The sequence below is a fragment of the Felis catus genome, chromosome E2, assembly GCF_018350175.1.
Source record: "Felis catus isolate Fca126 chromosome E2, F.catus_Fca126_mat1.0, whole genome shotgun sequence".
Lineage (NCBI taxonomy): Eukaryota > Metazoa > Chordata > Mammalia > Carnivora > Felidae > Felis > Felis catus.
The window spans coordinates 979925-1007081 of record NC_058382.1 but is presented as its reverse complement, the minus strand read 5'-3'; the positions used below and the strand labels follow the sequence as shown (position 1 = coordinate 1007081).

At 43.8% G+C, this 27157-nt stretch overlaps 2 protein-coding genes across 2 annotated transcripts in view; one reads left to right on the top strand and one right to left on the bottom strand.

Annotated features, from left to right (window-relative positions):
- The window catches only part of LOC101092972 (zinc finger protein 211), a 44228-nt gene extending 41119 nt beyond the window's left edge, over positions 1–3109 (top strand). The window contains exon 2 of the transcript XR_006590844.1: positions 1439–3109. The gene's annotated coding sequence lies outside the window, so the exon portion shown is untranslated. The remainder of the gene's footprint in view (positions 1–1438) is intronic.
- Positions 636–25970, bottom strand: LOC101092471 (zinc finger protein 501). The gene is made up of 5 exons (XM_019818993.3): positions 25710–25970; positions 10515–10596; positions 5853–6295; positions 4162–4288; positions 636–3299 (listed from the first exon to the last, which is right to left on the bottom strand). The coding sequence occupies exons 3-5, from the start codon at positions 5883–5885 to the stop codon at positions 2014–2016; spliced, it is 1446 nt and encodes a 481-aa protein (XP_019674552.2). The 5' UTR covers positions 5886–6295; positions 10515–10596; positions 25710–25970; the 3' UTR covers positions 636–2013.
- Between the last annotated feature and the right edge of the window lie 1187 nt (positions 25971–27157).

Genomic DNA, 27157 nt, shown 5'->3' with positions numbered 1-27157 from the left:
CATTGTTCCTGAGTTGATGAATCCCATTTTGAGTGCGATTTTCCTGGTGTGAAACCAGGGAGTAAGGAAGGGAGTGAGGCAGGCAGGCAGTCTGCTGCAATGTTATTTTTCTTAGTTTTAGAAAGGCCATCATGTATACAGAAATCCCAGTGGGAAACCAAATGCTAATGTGTTTCTTGCAAAAATTCCCTGGTGTGTGTGAAATTTTTTTCTTGAACATGCTTACCAGTCTTCCATTTCATGGTTTGGGGATAAGAAAGAATTTCTCGGGGCACCTGGGTGGCTCATTCAGTTGAGTGTCAGACTTCGGCTCTGGTCTGGATCTCACTGCTCGTGGGTTTGAGCCCTGTTTTGGGCTCTGTGTTGTCAGCTGGGAGCCTGCAGCCTACTTCGGATTCTGTCTCTCTCAAATACATATAAACGTTAAAATTTTTTGTTAAGAATTTCAGGTTTTTACCTAAGACAGTAGTAGTTCTGTGGGTAATCTGTTAAAGTCTACAGTATTTTTAGTGGCAACATTGCTGCAGAGTCTCCACTGACTTTGAAATGATTTTTTCATGGTGGTAATGGGCTGCAGGGTCAGTAATATAGTAGGAGCAAGGCAATAAACAACGAATGGGGAAGGTTCAAAGAGGTTCAGCAAAACGTACATTTGAAGTTTTATTTGTGGTGATCAGCAAGCGCATAGGTAAGTGGGGTAAGCAAAATCATGGTACATCCATACAGAATAGCATTCAGCAATAAAAAAATGTGCTCTCTCAAAATTATTCAGCATAAAGGAAACCACAATTTAAAAAAGTAAAACATTTGACTCTAATCATGTAAAAAATACAAAATAATTTACTGTGCAGGGTAGAGGTTTAAAAAGGGCACAAAATAAAAGGAGTTATATAGATTTATTACCACCCATGGTTTTGTATACAATTTAAATATGTGCAGTTTTACAGCATGTTAATTATACCTCAATAAAGCTTTTTTTAAAAATCAAATAGAGGTCTGGGTCCCCTATATTTTTGCACAAGAGTCCGCCATCCTTCCTCGTGCCTGGGGAAGGGATGCCCTGCATCAAAGAAGAGTTTCAAGGTCATTTCTATCTGGGTCAGCAACTGGTCAGAAAAAGCTACAGATCTCAGTGGGATTTTCTAATCCTATTGCCATTTTCTTGCCTACGCAGCAAATATCTGTGAGATGGGCTAAAAATTAAGATTGGCACGATGGCCTCGATTTCCACAACTATAGGAGGAACACTGGTGTGGAGTGTACAAACCAGCATGTCAGTGGACGCAAGTTTTGTTAGATGTTTATATATCCTAAGTCCTGCCATTTTCTGTTTCTGTACAATCACGGGTTTTCAACCTGGCTCCTATCGTAGTTTTACAACCAGCCAATGACACCAGAAAGTGAACTTTACACATGAAGGCACATGATTCCTTTGCAGTGCTCGGGAACAGCTTCCCCATGATAATGCTCGACATCGTGCGACAGCCCTGGGAAAGAGGAACCACTCTCGCGGGAGCCCTACAGGTGGTCAGAAGAGAAATACGATGTCCTCGTGGTGCACTGCAAGGAGGTCTAGAAGGTAAACAGTATTTTCATTTCAACCCCTTGGCACTGTCAAAACTGGGTCAGAACCCGAATGAGGAAGAAGGGACTTGCTGTGTTACATGCCCCCCCACCCATCACTGACAGTGGTTGAGAAAGGACCTCTGCCCTGAATGAGGAACCTCGCAGAGCAGAGTAAGAATATGCAGGGCTCCCGGAAGCTTCCCCACAAACCTAGGAGTTTTGGGGGATCTCCCCAGTGTGGACGTTCACACGTGTGTGACGTTCAATTGCCAAGAGCTGGCTCCCTCACAAGGTCTCTAGTTCTATGAAATACCATATTCTGGGCAGGACCTTCTGGGGCCCAACAAGGCCGGACGTTTAGATGAAGGCTTTCCACCGACATCTGCTGCACATATGTAACATATGTAGCTTACGAGCCATTTCCCCACAGTTGTTGAGCTCATGAGGTTATCTGGTGTGAAGTTTTCGGTGCTGAATGATGTGGGAGCTTTGGCTGAAGGATTTCCCACATTCCCCACACTCATAAGGCTTTTCTCCTGTGTGGACTCTCCGGTGCTGAATGAGGTTGGACTTTTGGCTAAAGGATTTCTCACACTCGTTGCACTTATAAGGTCTGGCTCCAGTGTGAATTCTCTGGTGTTGATTGAGAGTGGACCTGTGGCTGAAGGATTTCCCACATTCACCACACTCATAAGGCCTTTCTCCGGTGTGAATGCGCAGGTGCTGAACAAGTTTGCATTTGTAGCTGAAGGATTTTGCACATTCGTTGCATTTATAAGGCCTTGCTCCACTGTGAATTTTCTGGTGTTGAATGAGGTTGGAGCTTTGGCTGAAGGAATTCCCACACTCGCCACACTTGTAAGGCTTCTCTCTCGTGTGAACTCTCTGGTGTTTAATGAGGGTAGAGCTGTAGCTGAAGGCTTTCCCGCATTCGCCACACGCATAGGGTCTCACTCTGGTGTGAATTTGCAGGTGCTGCACAAGCCTGAATTTGAAGCTGAAGGCTTTTCCACATTCGCTGCACTTGTAAGGCCTTGCGCCAGTGTGAATTCTGTGGTGTTGAATGAGGTTGTAGCTTTGGCTGAAGGATCTCCCACATTCGTTGCACTCGTAAGACCTTGTTGCTGGGTAAGCTCTCTGGCAATTACTCAGGATGGAGCTTTGGTTAAAAGGTTTCGCACAGTTCTCCCAGGCATGGGAACTTTCTCTAGGGTCAAGCTGCTGAGGCTGGAAAAGTTTATTATAGTCACAGCTGAATGATTTCCCATAGTCGCTGCATGTGTGTGGACTTTTTCCGCCCTGAAAGGACTCCCCGTGCTCGAAGCTGCTGTGTGGTTTTGCCCCTTTGAGAGTGGCCTGATGCTGGAGGAGACTCAATATGGCCAGGAAGTCCTTCCCTATCTCCCCGCAGGGGAAGGGCTTCCCTGACACGTGCAACTTGTAGCTTGTCACAACCTCCATGTCCCACCTGAATGGCTTCTCTTCGTTGTGCTTCTGGTGCTGGTGAAGGCTTGTGCTGAACCACAACTGCTTCCCGCATGCCTCACAGGTGTAGGATTTCTGGCCCGGATGTGGTCCTTGGTCCTCTGCCAGGTACAGAATATCTCTCCCAACCAAGACACACTTCTCGCAGGGATGAGCTTTCCACACGGGTGGACCTGGATCTGTAGCCTTGCCCAGTGACATTCGTGGCACAGACAGTGCCTCCTCGTCCTCCATTCCGTACCAGCAACCTGAAAGCCCAGAGACGCTGGTGTGAAGTGCATGCTATCTTTGGTGGAAGGGGAGGGCTCAACACAAATGTCTGTCGGGCACACTAAAGAATGAGTCCACTGGATGTGTTTTCAAGATGAGGGTGCTGGGGTCGGGTTGGTAAAAGGGTTGCAGTCCTGGAACTCTAATGTCACAAGACTGGGGGTGGGGGGGCAGCAGCACAGGAAGAAGCAGGTTCTCCAATGCACCCCTGCCACTGGCCTGCAGCTGGGAGTGCTGTGTGGGAGTTTATGTCCAGGCACCAGAACATCTGGTTGCAACTGACTAGATGGTATTCAAAGACTAAGGACACGTAACCTAACATTGGGAACAGTAGAGAAGAAAGGTTGATGTATGGAAGACGGAAACAGCAAGGGACAAAACCTGAGGAAGGGGGAAGGAAAGACAGAAATGATGTGTGCGACCACTGGCATAAATACACCGGTGGGCCATCCTGCTAAGACCCTGGACTCTTCTAAACCCCGGGTGAGCGAAGCGGGACTTGGATGACACAAATCCCTGAGGCAAGGACAGGCAGGGACTAGCAATGCCCCAGAGCAATTCTGCACACGACCAAAAACTGGCAACAAAAATAATACTGTGTGTACAAACGGTCCCTGGTCCTCCAAGCAACTGCTGCCAGAGACCAGAAGAAACATGAGCTAGAAGGAGGGGAAAAACCTGGGCAGGGGCCACAGATGTGGACAACAGTGCTGGACGCTGATGTTGCAGGCTCAGCAAGAGGGCAGTTGCTGAGCCCAGCCCTGGTGATGGCAGTCCCTACAATCTCTACAACCCAAATGTGAGGGGCAGGATACCACGGAGTGGGGGTGAGGGTCTTACCCAGTGAGATCACAAGTGCAAAGTTCTCCAGCATCACATCGTGGTACAGGCATCTCTGAGTCTCATCAAGGAGACCCCACTCCTCCCAGGAGAAGTACACGACCACGTCTTCAAAGGTCACAGTATCCTGTCGTAATGGGGGAGAGATGAAACTACAAACAGTCCCCTCTCCACAGGACCCACACATCTATCCCACACTCATCCTCCTCGCAGGCCGCCCGACTGAGAGGAGATACCAAGCCCTGCTGCCAGTAAATCACTATGTCCAACCCTCTACAAGAACAAGGACGATGTGGGCAGACAGACATAATCTTAAGCTTGGGTGGGCATGGCCTCTCCAGCCCCCAACCAGGCAATGTCCCTGAAATCCTCCACAGTGTACCGGCCAGGTACAACCAAAGATAGACTCCACCCTCCCACCTAAGTCCCTGATACTGAAGGCCTGGGGGGGGGGGGGGGGGGGTCCCTCAGTTCACACACCTCTTTTACCCCATAAGTGCCTCTTCCTAGTACTGAGCCCACAGCATCAAGAGTGCTTGGCAAGATGGACCCCACTTTCCAGGGCAACCTCAAATCCACTATGAAGACCTGCCTTTCATTGTATGTGTTCCAATTTCCTCTTCTTTTAAGGATACTACTAATCATATTGGATTTAGAGCCTCACTTTATAAGGTCTTTAAAGACCCTATATCCAAATACTGGGAATTAATGATCTTTGCCCCTGAGCTCACCCACCAGGCTCCATGAGAGCTTGCCACAAATAAGCAGCAGCCTGCTCATGTCCACTCTTCCCCTGAAAGTCTTCTGTCCCTTACCCGTGTTTGAGAGGCCACTTGCTCCAAGAAACAGGTTTGAACTCAGTGCCCAAATTCCTGGCCTCTTAATAATGTTATTGCCATAATCAGAATTTCCCTTCCTAAATGCAACACAAAGCGCCACCTACACATCTAATGTTGAACCACCTCAAATTTTTAGACTTTATATCCAGCTGCCCACTTCGTGCCTGCACTCAAAGCTTTCTGAGACAAAGAGACAGGGGTGGCCCCTAGGGCTTTATTCTAACTCACTCTCCACAGTAGAAAATCAGATTGGTTCTACCTGAAGAAGGAAGTTAAAATCCAACAACTCCCCTTACCTCCATGGCCACAATTTACATCTACGTAGCCTCCCCGCTAACCTTCCCAGTATGTTTTCTGCAGCTACGAAGCATGGGTAAGAGAAGATCCAGACCATCAGAACGAAAGAACATTTGCATTTCTCTGAATACTCACAGCTCCGGCAAACGGGTAGCTGTGTCCCAGGACAACCTCATCTTACTGACCGCTAGAATGGAGAAGGCCTCCCCCCACACAACCTCTAGTTTAATGTCTCTCCAGGGTCCTGAACACCCTCCTCTTACTTCGATAGGTTCTAAAAGTGCTTCATCTGTAGAGGGTGGGGCTCAAAGAGATCTGGTCTCTACTGTTCCTCTAACCCCCCACTCCCACCCCTGGCCTGTAAGTCTAGGCATGACTCTGCCTCATATTCTGCTTACGCATGCACAAAACTCACACCTCGGTTTGGAGCTTGCAAGCGGGTGCTCAGACACGTGGCCCCCGCCCACGAGTGCCTCCCTGTCTGGGACCCCGAGGTCTGGACCGCAGGGAAGCCAGCGGGTGCCCAGAGCTCAGGCCCAGGGGCTGTGCATTTACCTGAGCTGAGTCCCTGGGCGCGGCTGCCGCCATCGGACTCTGTGAGCAGAGCAGGGCTGGGAGCGGTCCGGCGTCTCAGACCCTCCTCTGAGCAGTGGGGACACCTCCTCTCGGGCCGCTGCAGTCCTCACCTCGTCTCGACCCAGCACTCTGGAGCCTCTGACCAGGAAATGGACTCGAGAGCTGCCAAAATGACTGCCACCAGGACCCCGCAAGTTCCACCCTGAGGAGTTGGCACACGTGGAAACGCCCGTCTCCTGGACCTTCATTGGCTCCACGCTGACGTCGCTTGGTGCAGGGTCCTCTGGGCAGTGTGGTTCTCACAGCTCCGTGGGCCTCTGCGAAGGGCACCGCACATCAGAACCTCCTGGAACACAGGTGAAGCAGCTTCACTCCTCAACAGGCCAGGCCAGGTTCCTGGGGAGTTGCCGGCAACTGCTCACCTAAAGGGTTAGCAACAATGATGCTGCTTCAGACTTCATGAAGTCCATGTGCTCCCAGAGGCGACAAGTTCTATCCCAGATGCCCCCAAAGGTTACAGATCCAAATGCACACAGCATTCCATTGTCACTCACATAGCGTGTGGGACCTCATCTGCCATGGTTTTATTTTCTCAAGGGTCACCGCCCAGTCAGTGCTTTTTTCCAACACCCGAAGGCCATGGATTCTGGTATTTGGTCCAGTTTTACAGCCGCTTACAGAGGAGTATGACGGAGACCATTATAGCCTCACACACTTGGAAATGAAAGGGATTCCAAGGCTTTCCAAGCCCAATTCTCCATGCAGAACTTTCTCCACACTCTACAAATGTTATTAGTGTTCTCAAGAGATGTGGATTATAAAACAGAAGGCTCCAAAGCGAATTCTATGTCGTGTTAGAGATTTGACCGACACCAGTTGTGCTCACTAGCTCCTACGGCTTTACGTAGCACCTACCGTAAGAGGATTACCTATGCAAGGACTGAGAAGAGAGAACACAAAGATAGGAGCACCGTGCACGAGTACTCACTTCTGTAGAGGTAGTTCTGAGTTACTCCGTGTGTCTGAGAAAGCAGCAAATAAAACCATATATTTTACCTATGTAGGGGGCTTAAACAGATGAAGATATAGACTCATTAAGAATATTTTGATGTATATACTCCTGAATCGAGTTGGCAAAGAACATGATTTGTGATTTGATAGTTACATTTTTTTAATGTTTCTTTATTTTCAAGACACAGAGACAGAACGTGAATGGGGGAGGGGCAGAGACAGAGGGAGACAGAATCCGAAGCAGTTCCAGGTTCTGAGGTGTCAGCACAGACCCTGATGCAGGGCTTGAACTCACAAACCAGGAGATCATGACCTGAGCCGAAGTCGGACACTTAACCAACTGAGTCACCCAGGTGCCCCATGATTTGCTACTTAAAGGATATGGTATGAAAGGCTGAGAGAAACCTGTTGTGTGTTGATGCTAAGAGTTTCTCACAGTTCCGGAGGGGCGGGGGACAAACAGTACATGCACCAAGAATAATCTTTTTGGACATTCAATTAGAAAACATCCTAAACCTCATGACTCTCTTGTGAAATACTTAACAGGTTTGGGATTTGCAGGTAATGAGGCCCTATTCAAAGGGCCACCTAGAATTTATAAATGCTGTGGTATTTGTTCTGACTGCTCTACCCTCAGGCTTCCTTATTGAGACACAATATTGAAACTATCCCAATTAATAAGCCTACAATAGCTTCTAGATGAAAAGAAGAGTTGTAAGTCTCTCTCATTGAAATCATAAGCTAGAAATGATTAAGATTAGTAAGGAAGGTATGTTGAAAGCCAAGACAGGCCAAAAACTATCCCCGTAGCCAAGTTATGAACGCAAAAAACCCACAAAGTCTTTAAAGGAAATTAAAAGTGCTATTCCAGGGGCGCCTGGGTGGCTCAGCTGGTTAAGCATCCAACTTCAACTCAAGTCATGATCTCGTGGTTTGTTGAGTTCGAGCCCTGCATCAGACTCTGCGCTGACAGTGCAGAGCCTGCTTTGGATCCTCTATTTCCCTCTCTCTCAAAAATAAGCACTTAAAAAAAAAAAGTGCTACTCCAGTGAACAAATGATAAGAACACAGGACAGCCTTACTACGGATACAGAGAAAGTTTTAGTGCTCTGGACAGAAGCTCAAAGCAGTCACAACATTCCCTTAAGCCAAAGCCTAATCCAGAGCAAGGCCCTAACTCTCTCTCCCTTCTATGAAGGCCAGGGGAGGTGAGGAAGCTGCTGAACACAAGTTTGAAGTTAGCAGAGGCTGGCTCGTGACACTGAAGGAAAGAAGCCGTCTCCTAACTGCAAAGGACCAGGTGGGGCAGCAGGTGCTGACGGAGAAGCTGCAGCAAGTGCTCTGGTAGCCCTAGTGGAGATCAGAGATCGTTCGTGAAGGTGGTGACACTGAACCACGGATTTTCCAAATGCAGACCGAGCAGCCTTCGACTGCAAGATGGCCATCTAGCACTTTCATAGCTGGAAAAGTCAAGCTTGTTAGGGCCAAGGCTCACGTATCATTCTGAAAAGCCCAGGGCCCTTAGGAATTCTACTCTGCCCGTGCTATAAATAGAACAGCAAAGTCTGGATGACAGCACATCTGTTTATAATATGGCTTACTAAATAATTTTTTAAAAAATATTTATTTACTTTGGGGAGAGCACAAGTGGGGGAGGGGCAGAGAGAGGGACAGAGGATCTAAAGAGGCAGGCCTCTGCACTGACAGTCTGACAGCGGTGAGCCTGACGTGGGGCTCAAACTCACAAACGGCTAGATTATGACCTGAGCCGAAGTTGGACGCTCACTGACGGAGCCACCCAAGTGCTCCTGGTTTACTGAATATTTTAAGCCCATTGCTGAAACACAGTGCTCAGAAAAAAAGATCTCTTTCAAAATATCACTGCTCAGTGACAAAGCATCCTGATGGAGATGTATGATGAGACTAATGTCTCATGCCTGCTAACACGACATCCATTCTGTTGCCTGTGGATCAAGGAGTAATTTTGACTTTCAAGTCTTAAGAATATGATTTGAAAGGCCAGAAAAGTAAACTGAAATCCTTCTGGAATTCCATTTAGCTGCCATTCATCGGTAGCAGGAGTTTGGAAGAAGTCACTGCAGATGCGCTGGCAATGGCAAGAGAACTAGAATTAGAAGTAGACGAGATGCGGGACGCCTGGGTGGCTCAGTCGGTTAAGCGTCCGACTTCGGCTCAGGTCATGATCTCGCTGTGCGTGAGTTCAAGCCCCGCATCGGGCTCTGTGCTGACAGCTCAGAGCCTGGAGCCTGTTTCAGATTCTGTGTCTCCCTCTCTCTCTGACCCTCCCCCATTCATGCTCTGTCTCTCTCGGTCTCAAAAATAAATAAATGTTAAGAAAAAAAAAAGAAGTAGACAAGATGTGACCAAATTGCTGCAAGGGACAAGCTCACAATAGAACCGGAAGTGGATGACCAGAGAACTGGTTGCTTGAGGGGGAACCTACTCTGGGGAGAGGCCTGAAGACTAGAGAAATCCAGTTGGTGGATAAGATGCTATCAAACAGCATCGTGTGCTTTGGCGAAATTGTGACAGGAAGATCCACTGATATGGCAACTTCACTGCCTTATTTTAATAAACTGCCATAGCCACCCCCACGTTCAGGGTCATAAACAAAAAGATTATGACTCACTAACAGCTCAGATGAGGGTTAATGTTTTTTTTTAGAAGACAGTATTTCTCAAGGTATGTATATTGTTTTTAAGACATAATGCTATTATATACTGTAAAGACAACAGTTATGTATGTACTGGGAAACCAACGACTCATCTGACTTGCTTTATTGCAGTGGTGTGGAACCAAATTTGTACCCAAAGTGTTTCTGTTGATGGCCTAAAATAAGCTACTTTGGCGTAAGAATCAACATAGGCAGAAAGAAGCCTTCCTGAGCATCCATCTGATAAAAGCAGAAACTTTTTAGAAATGAGTAGTGTTCTCAATCCACCCTCCCTCAGAAGAAAGTTGGAACTGAACTCAAACTACACAAACCAACCTCTAGCTTTCTCACATTTTTACCTTCTTCTGCTAAGAACATAAAGGGAAACAGGTCCCTACACAAGACATGTGACCTTTTCTGCATCATTCATAGCATTAGATTAAAATACTATTGAGTCAATTTAGAGATTTATACTCCTCAAGGTCCACATGCACTGTCCATACCTTCACACAAAACATTTTTCACCCAATGTTTACAAAATAAACATTTTGGACGTTAGCTTAAAATTCAGATCAGCATTGGATTCCTACCGTTATACTCTCAAAATCTGAAAAAGACATACATTTACATTTTCATGAAATTCTGTCTTTGGATAATTGCTCATACAACAGCTTCTTTTGTATCCTACAATGGCTATTCAACACTGAAAGCAAAATTCCCAGCAGCTCAAATGACAGTTTATATTCTGGAAGGAACTTAGAGCCCAGAGCCTGTATTTGGAAAAAGATGTTTTCCTTGCCCTCAAGCAGAACTGAGAAACAAGTTGTCACTGCTAATGAGCACAATGGGAGGAAATGCTGAGAAGCATGCAGATACAAGAGAAGAGAGGTGTTTGTGAGTCAGGGTTACCCAAAAGGAAAAAACACAAGTAAATGAGTAAAAAGAGTCAAACATACTAGGATCAGGATGGTGCATATGGCTCTGGCTTCACAGGAGGAGAGTCCACTGCTGAGAAGGTACTGAACCCACTGCTTGGACCTGTAAAGAACAAAGACAATGTGGAGTCAAAAGCCCAGACCACGAAGCTCAAACACATTACATTAATATCACAGATGCTGACTAAATTTCCTATGCCTCCTAAGCCTTCCAATCTGCAATATCCCAGGAAAAATGTATACATTCCCACCCCCGCCCCCCACTCCTGTTTCTGCTCAACAAACTGGCACTCTCAAGGGAATGTCAATATTAAGTCATAAAATTATAGAGAAAACTGCAAGGAATTTCCAAAGATATCAACTCTAGTCTGAATGAGGAAGACAATATTTAAGTTAAAAGAAACTACTTTATCAACCAATTTAGAGAGTGTGCTAGAGGCTGATTTAATTGAATGAGAAGACTCTAGTGACAAAGAAGGAACACTGGGTCGTTATACCAGAAAATTTCTTTGCTCACATAACAAGTTGTTTCAATTTAGTAATAATCATAAGACCAAGTCTTTCATAATTACAAAGCTATTTTATGTACATTGTTTTTTAATGACAAAGATGAGAATCACAGAATCAACCTAACATCTATCAACTGGGAATTGAATAAATCCTCATGGAGCATTAGGTAGTTGTGGATGTGATCGGTAACTTTCCCACTGCTGAAACTTCAGGTCTTAATCTTCTATTAAGTAAAGCGCGAGAGGGGGATGTGTGCATGTTTGTGTTTGAATATTTGTGGTTGGGTAGGGCATGGAAAAGGGACAAGTAAGGGGTGTTTCTGGGTGCTCCTAACGCTGATCAAACTGTGATTCATAAACGATTTGATTATTTTGACACTCAGTAGTGCATCTGCATACCTGTATCAGGGCCCCAGAATGTTCTCCAAGTCACTCACAAGGTTCTCCTAATAGCCTGAAGCTAACTGGACACTTTTGTGTACACTTTCAGATCTTATCCTAGGTTATCCTACCGGCAGTCAGCTAAGTAATAAATGCATTTGTTTTATCCTTCTTCATCACAAAGAATAACCAGGATTCTTAAAATAGCAAAACATGCTCACAGTGCTTTCTAATATATCTAGAATTCCCTAACAGAATAGGATACCCAGTTTAATGTGAATTTCAGATGAGTAATGAATAACTTTATAAGGTCTATTGCATGGGGTCTATTGCATACTTATAGTAAAAAATATATATATTATTTATTTTCTAAATCTGGCAACCCTAAGTATACTGGTAATGCACAATTTCAACTGGGTATCATTTTAACATGTGAAACTGGCCTTCTGACTTTTTTGTTGCTGCTTAAACAATACAAACATTGAATTACAGTTCTGGAAGTCAGAAGTCCACAACGGGTCTCCACTGGAGTCAGCAAGGCTGCCTTCCTTTCTGGAGGCGCTAGGAAAGAATTTATTCTTTCGCCTTTTCCAGTTTCAGAGGCCACACACAGACCTGGGCTCATGGCCCCTTTTCATCTCAAAGCCAGAAAAGGCCAGCTGAGTCTTTCTCACCCTGCATCACTTGAACTTTTTCCATTTTCTGCCTATCGTTTCCCCATGTAAGAACGCTTACAATCATACTGGGCAGGCTCAGGTAATCCAGCATAATCTCCCCATTTCTAGGTCAGTGGATTAGTACTCTTAATTCTACCTACTACCTTAACTCCCCTTTGCTGTGTAATCCGACATTAAGACATAGACATTTAAGGGACACCTGGGTGGCTCAGTCAATTAAGTATCTAACGCTTGGTTTCGGCTCAGGTCACGATCTCCGGGTTTGTGAGATCGAGGCCTGAGTCGGGCTCCACGTGCTGACAGTACAGAGCCTGCTTGGGATTCTCTCTCTGCCCTTCCCCAACTTGTGCACGTGCCCTTTCTCTCTCTCTCTCAAAATAATAAATAAATAAACCTAAAAAAGACAAGGACATTTAAGTGGGGCAGTTTTCTGCCTATCCCATTGGCTTAAAAATGACTATAATTCCCAAAATCCAGCACAAACTTCCCTCTCATTAGGAACATTGGGTTATATGGTTTTAGGAGTATCTGGTGCTGGATCCCCCTCAAGCCCTAATGGTATGATATTGACTCCAACAATTCTTATCTTTTTAGGGGGGTTTCTGCTTTGTCCTTAACTGCATACTGATACCACTGGGCAGAGGAAGAGAAAGAAGAAACAAATGCAGTTTCCTCTCTTCTTCAGGATGTGATGCTGGTAGCTACAGTTTCTTCTCCTTATTGCTTTCATTCCAACCATTCTCCTCAGATACATTCTTTATTTTGCTGAAGCAAAAGTATTTTTTATTTATCTGTATTTTCGTGGCTTTAATGAATTATAATAACTGAATACAGTTAAAGCGTACAATGTGGTGAGTTTTAACGTAGACCTACACCACTGAAACCATCACCATAATCAAGACAGGAAACATATTCATCACCATCCAAAATTTTCTTACAACCCTTTTCACTATATCTCTCCCCCATTCAACCACCATTCTCAGGAAACAACTGATCTGCCTGTGTTATAATGCATTAGTTTGCATTTTCAAGAATCTTAAACAGAACCATGCTGTGTGTTCACTTTGTCTGAATGTTTCCACTCAGCATAGTTATTTAGAGATTCATCCACGTTATTACATATAGCCACATTTCATTCCTGTTATGTAGTGGGTACGTGCCCCCCAAATTCATAGGCTGAACCCCCAAACCCAATGTAGTAGAATTAGAAGGTGGAGTACGGACAGGTAATTATGTTAGATAAGGTCATCTGGCTGGGACTCTCATCAAGAGATTAGTGATACCACGTAAGAGACAACAGAGGAAGATGGCAGAGCAGCATGGCTCACCTCCTCCCACAAACGCAACAAGGCAACAACTAAGTATAACCCAACTCACTCTGAAAATGACTTTAAGGCCAGCAGAACTCTTATTCCACGGCTCAAGACAAAAAGCCAAATCGAAAAGGGTAGGAGGAGCAGAGATATGGTCCATAACCAAACCCCAAGCATGGCAAGCCACAAGCAGGAGGGATACCACAGGCACAGAGGTCCTCTCTGAGGAATGAGAGGATCGATCCCCACATCCGGCACCCCTGGTCCTGGGGACCTGTACCAGGAAGATGAGCCCCACAATGTCTGACTTTGAAATGAGCAGAACTTAACTCTGGTAATGGGAGAGCCAGAAGGCTATATAGGAAACTGAGATTCTGTTCTTAAAGGGCCAGCATACCATAACACTCAGGCTGAAACCCAGGACAAAAGGCAGAAGTTTGAAAAATAACTGTACTACATATGAAGATTTACTGACTAATTTTAGAGCATATGCCAGAGGAGCAAGGATCTGTAGAAGCCTTTTTAAGGAAGAGAAGTGCTGGCAGGAGCCATTTTTCTTGCTCTCCTTCAGCCTAGCTGACTGGATGCTTGTGGGAGTCAGTTTGGACCGTCTGTCAGTGCTACCTTGTTAGACCCTCCCCCCTTCCTAGCATCCCCCTGCAAACCCACTCGACCTAAGCTACTCACCCCAGCAGGTACCCGTCCAAAGCAGCTCCTGCCCTGTCTCAGCCGGCAGGCAGCCCCAGACAGGCACCTCTCCAAAGCCACTCCTGTCCTGCCCCAGGGAGGAGAGATCGGCCCCCCTCACCAGCATACCAGCAGCAGCTACAGCTTGGCCTCTCAGCCAGCCACACCAGGGACCAGCCCTGCCCACCGGTATGCTTGTAGTAGTCACGGCTGGTCACTGCACACAGATGGGCTGAGGGCCAGCCCCACCCACTAGCATGCCCACAGCAGTCCTGGCCCAGTTACAAAAGAGCTCATAAAGCACACACAGGGGACACACCCTGCAGCAACTGGTCCTGGTGACTGGGGGACTGGGCTACTGGGCCCCACAGGATGCCTTCTACATAAAAGGTCATTCTTTTCAAGACCAGAACCCCCGTAGCTGATCTACTAATACATACAGATGAGACCGGGCGCATTCAGGGTGGTATGGCTGTACACTCTACCTGATACATACAAACAAACACAAGGAGTCAGACAAAATGTGAAAAGAGGAGTATGTTTCAAATATGAAACACAACAAAACCTTGGGACGAGAACTAAATGAAACGATCTACCTGATAAAGAGTTCAAAGTAACAGTCATAAAGATGCTCACTGGTCTTGGCGGAAGAGTGGATGAATTCAGTGAGACCTTCAATAAAGAAATATAAAAAAGAGCTAGAGCTGAAAAATACAATAACTGAAATGAAAACTATACTAGAGGGAATTCACAAATTAGAAGATGCAGCAGAATGGATCAGTGAGCCAGAAGATATGGCAGTGGAAATACAGCAGTGCAAAGCACTCAAGCTGAATAGCAAAAAGAAAAACGTATTTTTTAAAACTGGGATAGGTTAAGGGACCTCTGGGACAACCTCAACTGTACCAACATCTGCACTGTAGGAGTCTCCGAAGAAGAGAGAAAATGGTGTAAACTTCCCTAACCTGGGGAAAGGAAACTGATGACCAATCCCAGGAAACACAGAGAGCCCCAAACAAGATGAACCCAAGCAGGTCCACACCAAAACACATAACAGTTAAAGTAGAAACAAAATCTAAAGAGATGATCTTAAAAGCAGCAAAAGCAAAGCTAACAGTTACCTACATACAATGGAGACTCCATAAGGCTATCAGCTGAATTTTCCCCAGAAACACTTCTGGCCAGAAGGGAGTGGCATGTGGCATGATACTGAAAGGAAAAAAACCTACAACCAAGAACTTTACCAAGCAAGGTTATCATTCAGAATTGAAGAAGAGATAAAACTTTTCCAGACAAACAAAAGTTAAAGTTCATCACCACTCATCTGGCCTTACAAGCAATGTTAAAGGGAATTCTTTAAGCAGAAAAAGAGAAAAACATATAACTAGAAGAAAATTATGAAAGGAAAAGTTTTACTGGTAAGACAAGTATATAATAAAGGTAGTGGATCAATGACTTATAAAGCTAGTATGAAGGCTAAACAGCAAAAGTAGTAAAATTTTGGTTTTATTAATTTTATTTTACAAAAATTGGTTAAGCAATATATACAAGAAGATGTAAAATATGACATCATGTACATAAAACTTCGTGGGGGGAGAGAGTAATAAATGTAGTGCTTTTAGAATTTACATGACCACCAACTTAAAAACTTGTAATACTGAAGAAAGCCAACAAATCACAAGGGAAGAGCACAAAAGAAAAAAAACAAAATGCAGTAAGTACATACCTACCAATAATTACTTTAAATGTAAATGGACTAAGTGCTCAATCAAAAGATGTAGGGTGACTGAATGGATAAAAAAAAAACAAGACCTATCTATACGCTGCCTACAACAGACTCACTTCAGATCTAAAGACATACACACTGAAAATAGAGGAATGAAAAAAACATATTCCATGCATACCGAAGTGAAAACAAGCTGGGGTAGCAATACTTATAATAATAGACTTTAAGACATGGACTGTTAAAGACAAAAGTCATGCATAACTATAAAGGAATTAATCCAACAAGAGAACAGAATAACTGTAAATATCTATGAAACCAACATAGGAGCACCTACAAATATAAAGCAAATATTGGCAGCCATAAAGGGAGAAACTAACAATACAGTAATAGAAGGGGACTTCGGGGCTCCTGGGTGGCTCAGTCGGTTGAGTATCTTGACTTCGGCTCAGGTCATGATCCCGCGGTCTGTGAGTTCAAGCCCCGTGATGGGCTCTGGGCTGACAGCCCAGAGCCTGGAGCCTGCTTTGGATTCTGTGTCTCCCTCTCTCTCTGACCCTCCCCAGCTTGTGCTCTGTTTCTCTCTGTCTCTCAAATATAAATAAATGTTTAATTTTTTTTTCTTCTTAAAAAAGGGGCTTCAATGCTCCACTTACATCAATGGACAGATCATCCAGAGAGAAAATCAATAAGGCACATTAGACACATAGACTTAACAGATATACACAGAACATCATTTCCAAACAGAATACATTCTTTTCAAATGCATCTGGAACATTTTCCAGGATAGATTACATGTTAGGCCACAGAACAAGTCTCAATAAATTTAAGATTGAAATCATATCAAGTGTCTTTTCCAACAACAGTACGAAACTAGAAATCAATTACAAGAAAAGAAAATGGAAAACACAAACACGTGGGGGCTAAACAACATGCTACTAAACAACCAATAGGTCAAAGAAATTAAAAAACAGCTGGAGACATATAAAAATGGAAATGCAACAGTTCAAAATCTTTGGGATGAAGCAAAAGCTGTTCTAAGAGGGAAGTTTATAGCAATACAGACCTACCAAGAAACAAGAAAAATCTCAAACAATCTAACCTTATATTTAAAGTAACCAGAAGAACAAACAAGGTCGAAAGTTAGTAGAATGAAAAAATAATAATAAAGATCTGAGTAGAAAGAAATGAAGACTGAAAAACAATAGAAAAGATCAGGGACACTAAGAGACAGTTCTTTGAAAAGATAAAAGAGATAAACCTTTAGACAGACTCATAAAGGAAAAGAGAGAGGACTCAAAATCAGAAATCAAAGAGGAGTTACAACTAACACCATAGAAATATAAAGGATTAATTATTTGCCAACAAATTGGACAACATAGAAGAAATGGATAAATTCCTAAAGCATATATATATATATATATATATGTATGTATATATATATATATATAACCTTCCAAGACTGGATCACAAAGAAATAAAAAATTTGAACAGACTGATTACTAGTAACAAAACTAAATCAGTAATCAAAAACCTCACCACAAACAAAAGTCCAGGACCAGATGGCTTCACAGGTGAATTCTACCAAATATTTCATTTAGGGTTAATGCCTATCCTTTTCACACTACTCCAAAAATAGAAAAGCAATGCTTCCAAACTCATCCTCAAAGCTAGCATATACCTTGATACAAAACCAAACAAAGACACCACAAAAAATGAAAACTACAGACCAATATCCCTGATGAACACAGATACAAAAATCCTCAACAAATTAGGAAACTGAATTCAACATATGAAAAAGGTCATTCACCACAACAAGTGGGATTTATTTCAGGGATGTAAGGATGGTTCAATATCTGCAAATCAATCAACATGATACAATATATTAACAAAATGGAAAGTAAGAATTATATAATCATCTCAATATATGCAGAAACAGCATTTGACAAAATTTAACATCCGTTCATAATAAAAACTCTCAACAAAGTGGGTTTAGAGGGAAAATTCCTCAACACAATAAAGGCCATATATGAAAAAACTCACAGCTAACATCATACCCAATGGTGAAGAGCTGAAAGCTTTCCTCACCATCTACTCTCACCACCTTCATTCAATTCAGATAATAAAAAGAACTAAACAGCATCCAAGTTGGAAGAAAAATGTAAAACTGTCACTATTTGCAGGTGATATGCTATATACAGAAAACCCTAAAGACTCCAACTAATAAATGAATTCAGTCAATTTGCAGGATATAAAATTAATATGCAGAAATCTGTTGTGTTTCTACACACTAATAAAAACCCAGCAGAAAGAGTAATTAGGAAAACAATTCCATTTATAATTGCATCAAAAAGTGTAAAGTACCTAGGAATAAATGTAGATAAGGAGGTGAAAGACTTGTTTTCTGAAAACTATATGACACTGATGAAGACAGCACAAATAAATAAAAAGACGTACCATGTATCATGTTCATGGAATGGGAGAATTAACATTGTTAAAATGTCCATACTACCAAAAGCAATCCACAGATTCAATGCAATCCCTACCAAAATACCAATAGTATTTTTCACAAAACTAGAACAAGGAATCCAAAAATTTGTATGGAACCACAAAAAACCACAAATAGCCAAAGCAAGCTTGAGAAAGAACAACAGAGCTGGAAATATACACCAGATTTCAAACCATACTACAAAGCCATAGTAATCAAAACAGTATGGTACTGGCACAAAAATGGAACAGAATAGAGCTGAGAAACCTATGCTTATATGGTCAGTTACTCTGTGACAAAGGAGGCTAGAATACACAATGAAGAAAAGTCTCTTCAATAAACAGTGTTGGGAAAACTGGACAGCTACATTCGAAAGAACGAAATTGGACCACTTTCTTACACCCTACACAAAAATAAACTTGGGTGGGGGGCACCTGGGTGGCTCAGTTGGTTAAGTGTCTGACTCTTGGACTTCAGCTCAGGTCATGATCTCATGGTTCATGAGATCAAACCCCAGAGTACATGCATACACTCTCTCTCAAAATAAAACAATAAAACAGAACAAAACAAACTAAAAACTCAAAATGGATTAAAGACTTGGATGTAAGTCCTGAAACCATAAAATTAAATGACATATGCAATAATTTCTTTGACATCAGCCTTAGCAACATTTTTCTGGATATGTTTCTTCAGGGAGACAAAAGCAAAAACAAAAGTAAAAGGGACAAAAGGGAAACAAAAGCAAAAATAAACAATTGGGACCACATCAAACTAAAAAACTTTTGCAAAGCAAAGCCATCAACAAAACAAAAAGGCAACCTACTGAATTAGAAAAAATATTTGCTAATGATACATCCAAAAAATATAATATATATGTATACATAATATATATAACATATATATTATACTCCAAATACCCCAATACTTAATATCCAAAATATATAAAGAATTCACACACCTTAACACCAAAACACCTGAAACAATTCAATTAAAAATTAGCAGAAGACCCAAATGGGCATTTTTCCAAAGAAGACATACAGATGGCCAACAGACATGAAAAGATGCTCAATGTAATCAGGGAAATGCAAATCAAATCCACAATGAGATATCACCTCACACCAGTCAAAACAGTATCAAAAAGACAAGAAATAACAAGATGATGAAATAGAGGAAAGAGAACTCTTGTGCACTGCTGGGTGGAATGTAAACAGGTGCAGCCACTCTGGAAAACAGTATGGAGGGTCCTTAGAAAACTAAAAATAGAAAAACCATATGATCCAGTAATTCCACTTCTGGGTATTTACCTGAAGAAAATGAAAACACTAATTCAAAAAGATATATACATCCCTGTTTACTGCAGCATTATTTACAATAAATAGGATATGGACACAATCTAAGTGTTCACTGATATATAAATGAATAAAGACATGATACACACACACGGGAATATTACTTAGCCATTAAAAAAAAAAAAAAAGAAATCATAGGGTGTCTGGCTGGCTTAGCTGGTAGACAGTGCAACTCTTGATCTCCAGGTCATGAGTTCAAACCCTATACTGGGCATGGAGATTACCTTAAAAAAAAAAAAAAAAAAAAAAAAGGAATCTTGACATTTACAACAAGGATGGACCTAGAGGGTATTATGCCAAGTGGAATAAGTCACAGAAAGACAAGATAGGATTTCAGTTATCTATGGAATGTAGAAAACAAAACTATCAACAGCAATAACAGAGGCAGACTTATAAATACAGAGAACAAACTAGTGGTTGCCAAAAGGGAAGAGTGTGGGGTGATGGACAAAACAGGTGAGGAAGATTAAGAGGCACAGCCTTCCAGCTCTAAAACAAGTTACAAAGGTGAAAAGTACATTATAGAGAATAGTCACTAACATTGTAATAACTTTGGTGAGAGATAGTACACTTATAATGAGCATTCTGTAAAGTATGTAATAGTTAAATCATTATGTTGTAGACCTGAAACTAAAATTAATGTCAACTATACTTCAATAAAAAAAGAGGGGAGTGGGAACACCAGAGAACTGTCACTCCCTGTCTTTCCATCATGTGAAGACACAAGAGAGCCATCTGCAAACCAAGAAGAATCCTCATCAGGAACCAAAGCAATAAGCACTTAACCTGGACTTCCTTCCCAGCTTCCAGAACTCTGAAGAATACATTTCTGTTCTTTAAGCCACCTAGTCTATGGTATTTCGTTACAGCTGACAAAGAAAATTGTTTATTCCTGAGTGATATTCCATTATATAGAGGTATTACAATTTGTTTATTCATTCAACTGTTTTTGATGGACTGAGTTTTTTCCCCCTTTTCCATTAAAAGTAAAGCTGTTTTAAACATTTGTTCACAGGTCTTTGCATAAACATATGCTTTTATTTCCTTCGGATAAATACCTAGGAATGGGATGACTGGGTTGTATGAAAGCTGTATGTTTAATTTTATTTATTTTTTTAAAAATGTTTATTTAGGGGTGCCTGGGTGGCTCAGTTGGTTAAGTGTCCAATTCTTGATTTTGGCTCAGGTCATGATCTCAGTTTGTGAGTTTGAGCCCCACATCAGGCTCTGTGCTGACAGCAAGGAGCCTGCTTGGCATTCTCTCTCTCTGCCCCTACCTGACTCATGCTATCTCAAAATAAATAAACTTTTTTTTTTAACGTTTATTTATTTTTGAGACAGAGAAAGACAGAGCATGAACGGGGGAGGGGCAGAGAGAAATGGAGACACAGAATCGGAAGCAGGCTCCAGGCTCTGAGCCATCAGCCAGAGCCCAACACGGGGCTCGAACTCACGGACCGCAAGATCATGACTTGAGCTGAAGTCGGATGCTTAACCGACTGAGCCACCCAGGCGCCCCTCAAATAAACTTTAAAAAAATGTTTATTTATTGGGACACCTGGGTGGCTCAGTGGTTAAGCATCCAACTTGATTTCGGCTCAGGTCATGATCTCACAGTTCATGAGTTCAAGCTCCACATCAGCCTCTGCACTAATGGTGTGAAGCCTGCTTGGGATTCTTGCTCTCTGCCCCTCCCCTGCTCACACATGCATGCATTCTCTCAAAAATAAACTTAAAAAAATGTATATTTGGGGCTCCTGGGTGGCGCAGTCGGTTAAGCGTCCGACTTCAGCTCAGGTCACGATCTCGCGGTCCATGAGTTCGAGCCCTGCGTTGGGCTCTGGGCTGATGGCTCAGAGCCTGGAGCCTGCTTCTGATTCTGTGTCTCCCTCTCTCTCTGACCCTCCCCCGTTCACGCTCTGCCTCTCTCTGTCTCAAAAATAAATAAACGTTAAAAAAAAATTAAAAAAAATGTATATTTATCTTGAGAGTGTGTGCACCAGGGGAGGAGGGGCAGAGAGAAGGAGGGAGAGAGAATCCCAAGCAGGCTCCATGCTCAGCACAGAGCTCAATCGGTCTCACGACCCGACATCAAGGGTCAGACACTTAACTGAGCCACCCAGGCACCCCTGTATGTTTAATTTTAAAGATGCTGCCAAATTGCTTTACAAAGTGCTTGTACAATTTCCCTTCCTACTATCAGTGGATGAGAGTTCCATTTGCTCCACATGCTTAACAAAAGATGGTATGGCCAGTTTTTAATGTTACTGATAGGGAAAAATCTGTTATAAGATGGCCAACAGGACTGATAGGGAAATTCCAGTCCTCGACTGAAGACTTCCCTTCCGGGTTCTTCTTCCCACCCCACTTGCCACACTCACAAACACCAAATTACTACTAATGAGGAATGCAGAAGTAACAAACTATAAATTATTCCCTCTGCTTATGCTCGGGGCTCAGACCTCTGGAGAGGGATCTCCTCTGAGCCTGCCAGCATAAAATAAACCTCCAGCCTTCCAACATCTCGGAGTGCTGCTTGGTTCTTCTGCCGGGTGATCCAGAACAGGTTCCGTGACATTATCAATTCTAAAAGTGCACAGTGGTTAAGTCATTATGGGTTTTTCATTTTCCTAATGACTCTTTCCAGCATCTTTTTATGTAAATTTTTTGCCAAACTTTTTTTTTTGAAATATCTGTTCAAATCTATTGCCTGTTTTTAAAAACTGTTTCTAACTATCGAGTTATAAATGTTCTTTATGTATTTTAGATACTTGTCCTTAGATACGTTTTGCAAATAAAGTCCCTCTCTTCTCCTTCTGGGCCTGCCATAATGCATATATGGGTCAGCTGCTAGTATCCTACATGCCCCTTAAGCTCTCTTTACTTTTCTTCTTCTCCTTTTTTTTTTTTTTTTTTTTTTTTTTGCTCCTCTGACTTCGTCAATTTCAAATGACCTGTTTTCAAGTTTGTAGATTCTTTACCTGATCAAGTCTGCTACTGAACCTCTCTAGTAAAGTTTTCAGCTTAATTGTTTTTCAGCTCTAGAATTTCTGGTTGGTTCTCTCTTACAGTCCCTATCTCTTTATTGACATTCTCACATTGTGCATGAATTGTTTTCTACATTGTTGTTTGTGTTCTCTTAAGTCACCGAGCATCTTTAGCACAGCTGTTTTAACTTTTTGCCAAGTAATTCAGAGGCCTACATTTCTATATGGCCAGTTTCCAGACATTTATTTTGTTCCTTTGGTTGGGCCATGTTTCCTTATTTCTTTGTATGCTCTGTGATCTTTTGTTGAGATGTAGGCATTTGAATTTAAAAAATAAATAAATAAATAAAAGCCAACTTTTCCAGTCATTAAGAACTGGCCCTGTGCAGGGGAAGACCTTCACTAATCTCCTTACCTCAGAGGTTCTGGGATCACTCAAATCTTTTCTGGGAATGCATATTCCCTGTGTTTGAGTGTGTGTGTTAGCTACAGCATATATGATTGCCTTTAAATACCTTCATTTCCTAGAGAGGTTCTCTCTTGCTGCTTCTTAGAAGCCACAGCCACTTCGTGCTCCACAGGAAGGTACAGGCATCTCCCTGGCCTCCCCATGTTACTTGCTCCATGGTACCCAGAGAGTTTTTTGTAAATTCAATCAAGATTCAATTGATCCTCTGATGATCCTCACTGCCAGAGGCAGCTGTGAAGCCTGGTATGTAGTTCTTCCTGCTTAACTTGATCTCTTGCTACAACCTCCACAACCCAGACTGACCTGCAGATTGCAGATACCCATGGCCTCATTCCATTTCTGTGCTGCCCTTGCTGTGCCCTCTGCAGTCAGAACTTTCTGATTTTGACTTAACCCCTCATTCAAAGCCCAGCCCTACTGGTCACCTACCTGAGTCCCAGTGTTTCTCCCAGATTTGCCCCTAATCTTATCCTCCATACTGAATGAAATATCCCAGGCCCCGCCAAAATTGCCACAAAATCCATGAAGTCCCTTAAGTGGAATAAACACTAGCTCCAAGGACTGAGTATTAATGGGCCAACTCCTATGCTTCTGTGTCCATCTCATGTCCACTCTTCTCCTGGTACCCTTCATCGGCTATGAGTCTACGCCATCCTCAATGTTTTCTCCCTTCATGTTACTCACTTCTGTTAACTTCAGTATGTAAAACTCAATGCCATCAACCAGACATCCAAGCAAGAGGCCCAGTCCTCGGCTACTTCCCTTTCCTAGTCTGAAAATGGTTTTACCATCATAGCCTAGAGACTGCTTCTTGTAATCACAGCTCACTTACCTGGACATATACAGTAGCCACAATATTTTGGATGTCTCCATCCCGAAGCCCTCCCCAGATTTCCAAACATGGGTGTTCAGCTGCCTACTTGATGCTTTTACCCAGTGGTGTCTGAAACACCTCAGATCTTAAAATAGCCACAACAAAGTTCCCAATATCCCCAGTGAAAATTATGACCAATTTTCCCATATCAATTGATGGAATTTTCATCCTTCCCGTTGCTTAGATCAAAACCCTAGGGTCATCTCTGAAAGTGCTTCACTTTCCCACTGTTATAGAATGTTTATGTCTCCCACCCCAATTCATATTTTGACATTCTACCCCCCACAAGCTGATGGTATTAGGAGCTGGGGCCTTTGGGCTGAAATTAGGAAGCAGGCCCGCACCAGACACAGAAACTGACCAGCCTGATCTTGGACTTCTAGCCTCCAGAACTATGAGAAATAAATTTCTGCTGTTTATAAATCACCTAGTTTATGGTATTTTGTTACAGCAACAGCAGCAGACCAAGCATGCGACTTCCCTTCCACATTAGGAAATCTAATTGGCCCTTAATAAAAACAGATCCAGAATCCAGTTACTTCTCCTAAGCCACCACTCTGTTCTGTGAACCCTGAACTGGAATGTTACACTGGGCTCCACCTTAGTTTTCCTTCCTCTTCCCTCATCCTCACGATCTTTTCTCCACAGTGAAGCCAGAGGAAGACCCGGGTAAGATCATCTCCGTCCTCTAATCCAAAGCTCGAGTCACCTCCAGAACAGATAAGCAACTTCTCAGGCAGCCATTTCAGTCCTGAATCCTGTCTCACTGCTCTTTGTTCCCACCTGAAGGAAAAGGAATCTGTGGTTTCCTTAACGCTCCCAGCTTCCCTAAAGCTCTAAGCGTTCTTGTGTGCCAGTATGGAGATAACCTTTCCTCGGCTGTTTCCCTCAGGCGCACAAAACGGAAACACCTCTATATAATCCCTGGTATGGACCCAGGGCGGGGGGAAGCCTGGGGTTTCTCGAGGGTCCCTCTACCCAAGGTCTGGAAGGTCTGGAGGAACGGCACTGAGAGTCCCCAGGCACTACGGGACAGAGAACACAAGAGGGGGAGGAGCCAGTGTGGGCCCGGGACACCGTACACGGACCGGTGCAGGTTCCATGAGAGCGTCCGTAGCCATGTTTTAACAGGCAGGTTCCAGAGGAACAGGGCCACGTCAGATTGAGTGCGCTCAGGCTGGCCCGTGAGCCAGGTGAATCTGGGACTGGATGCCTCACCTCTGTGCCTCAGGGTTTCCTCTTCCTAGCTCTGCGTCCTTGAAGAGTCAACCTTCCAGCGCTTCAATGTTTCCACCACCCTCCAACCAACTACCTTTGAGAAGCTCTTAAAGCCCTGACGTAATTCGTGTCGCTCCTTTCTTTACCGTTCTCCACAGCTTCCAGAATCCCGAGATGCAGGTGGAACCCTCGGCCTGCTATTCCAGGTGTGACTCCGCCTCAAACACTGTTCCTCGCAGGCACACCGGACCCCAGCTTTCCCGAACGCTGCCAGCTGAGTCGCACCTCCCAGCCTCGGCACGGGTCGGCTCCTCTGCCTGCAACACTCCCCCGCTCCTCATCACAACCACAACAGTAAAGCTGAACAGAGAAGCGGAGATGTCATGTTTGTTCACGGCCATTGTCAGAAACGGGACCCCACCTACCCGTGCCCTATTGTCCCAGACAGTCAGGCCTGGGACGTGAGGACGTGAGCAGGCGCCCCTCCGCCGGCGCTTTAGGACCTGGGAAGCGGTGAGGGGACGGGGAACGCAGCGTTTACCTGAGCCGGGTCCCTCAGCGTGGCTGCCGCCATCCGGGCCTGTGGGCGGAGCGGGGCGGGGAGCGGGCAGGCCCTCGTGCGGGGCGCCCCGGGCGGTGTCGCCGAGCCTCAGACCCGCCTCTGTGCGGCGGGGACAACGGCTCCTCCGACTCCTTCTCCGGCACGTCACCTCCGCGCAGACCCACCGCTCCGGAACTTCTGCCCGGATGAACACAGGGGAGAAGCCAAAATGACCGCCCGGAGGAGGACGCCGGAAGTCCCGCCCCGCGCTAGGTGTCACACACGGAAGGCCCCTGTGCTAAACCTTCATTGGCTCGGCGAGGGGGCCGTTAGACGCGGAGCCTGCCGGGTAATGTAGTTCCCACGGACTCCGGTGTCTCGGGCAAGAGCGCTCCCCAGCAGACCTGCGGACGAGTTTAGAGCCGCGAGCTGCCCTGGGGGATGGCGTCTGCGAGTCCAAGGGAGTAGAAGGGTCTTTGTCCCTTCCTCAAGGAGCAGAACTCAAGTTTCTGGGGCGTGTTGTGTATTGTCTGCAGCTGTTCACCCAAGCGTTTGGAAAAGTGTTAACTTCGGACTTTGTGAAGTTCGGTTTGCTCCCAGAGGCTACAGATCCAAATGCACTTATCCGTAGTCATTCAGACAAAATGTGTCCACTGGTAGCAGAAGCTAACATGTCACGTTGCAGTTCAAATCCATATACTGTGCAGTGTATGAAGAGTCGTTGTATCAGTCTATGCTTGATTAAGGACAAGAGAAAAAACAGGTTGCGTCATGACAGGAAATATTGTAGAGGGAGGCTGGGCTACCCTGAAGCAGGAATAAAAGGTGAGCTCTGTAATTACTACAGAAAATGTCTCCTTTGACTGTAAACTATTGTGTCCAACCTAGTGAGCGACATATTTACCTCTTTTTTAAAATCTATTTAATCTTTTTGGATAGCCTGATAGTCATTTTCAAAAATGAAAATAGTCTCAAAAATAGAACTGTGAAGAACCTGCTACTTTGATAGCTTCAGTGGCTTGTGTTCACAGGTGTAGCATGTATGAAAACGGTGTTGTGAACTTCAAAATGTAGGGAGCAACTTAAATCCATGATTTCATCTCATTACTGGAAAGTGGTTATCATTTCCCCTATGATTACAGGGAATATTCTGCATGAGGAATTGACATCTGAGAAAAACAGTTGTAAAATGCAAATTACAGAAAGCTATTAATAGTGGCTATGTAATGATTCAGAATTGTGTCAGAATTGTGATATTAATGGAAATATCAGTGGATGGCAAAAAGACCTCAGAGAAATTATATCAGTGTTGTCTGAGAAGAAATACAATTAAGCTGAGCATGTGACTGTAACAATCATTCTGAAGACTCTGTCTCCAAAATTTGATTCTTACTCATTCTTGAAATGAAGCGATATTGGCATTCAGGGAAAGCTAACAGGCACATGAG

What these genes read in the sequence shown, in the direction of transcription:
- LOC101092471 (XM_019818993.3), bottom strand. Translation starts at nt 5,885, where the DNA reads ATGGCGGCAGCCGCGCCCAGGGACTCAGCTCAG. An exon ending in CGCCCAGGGACTCAGCTCAG is followed by an intron (nt 4,289 to 5,852) that starts GTAAATGCACAG and finishes CCATTACGACAG; the next exon opens with GATACTGTGACCTTTGAAGA. An exon ending in TGCACTTGTGATCTCACTGG is followed by an intron (nt 3,300 to 4,161) that starts GTAAGACCCTCA and finishes CTGGGCTTTCAG; the next exon opens with GTTGCTGGTACGGAATGGAG.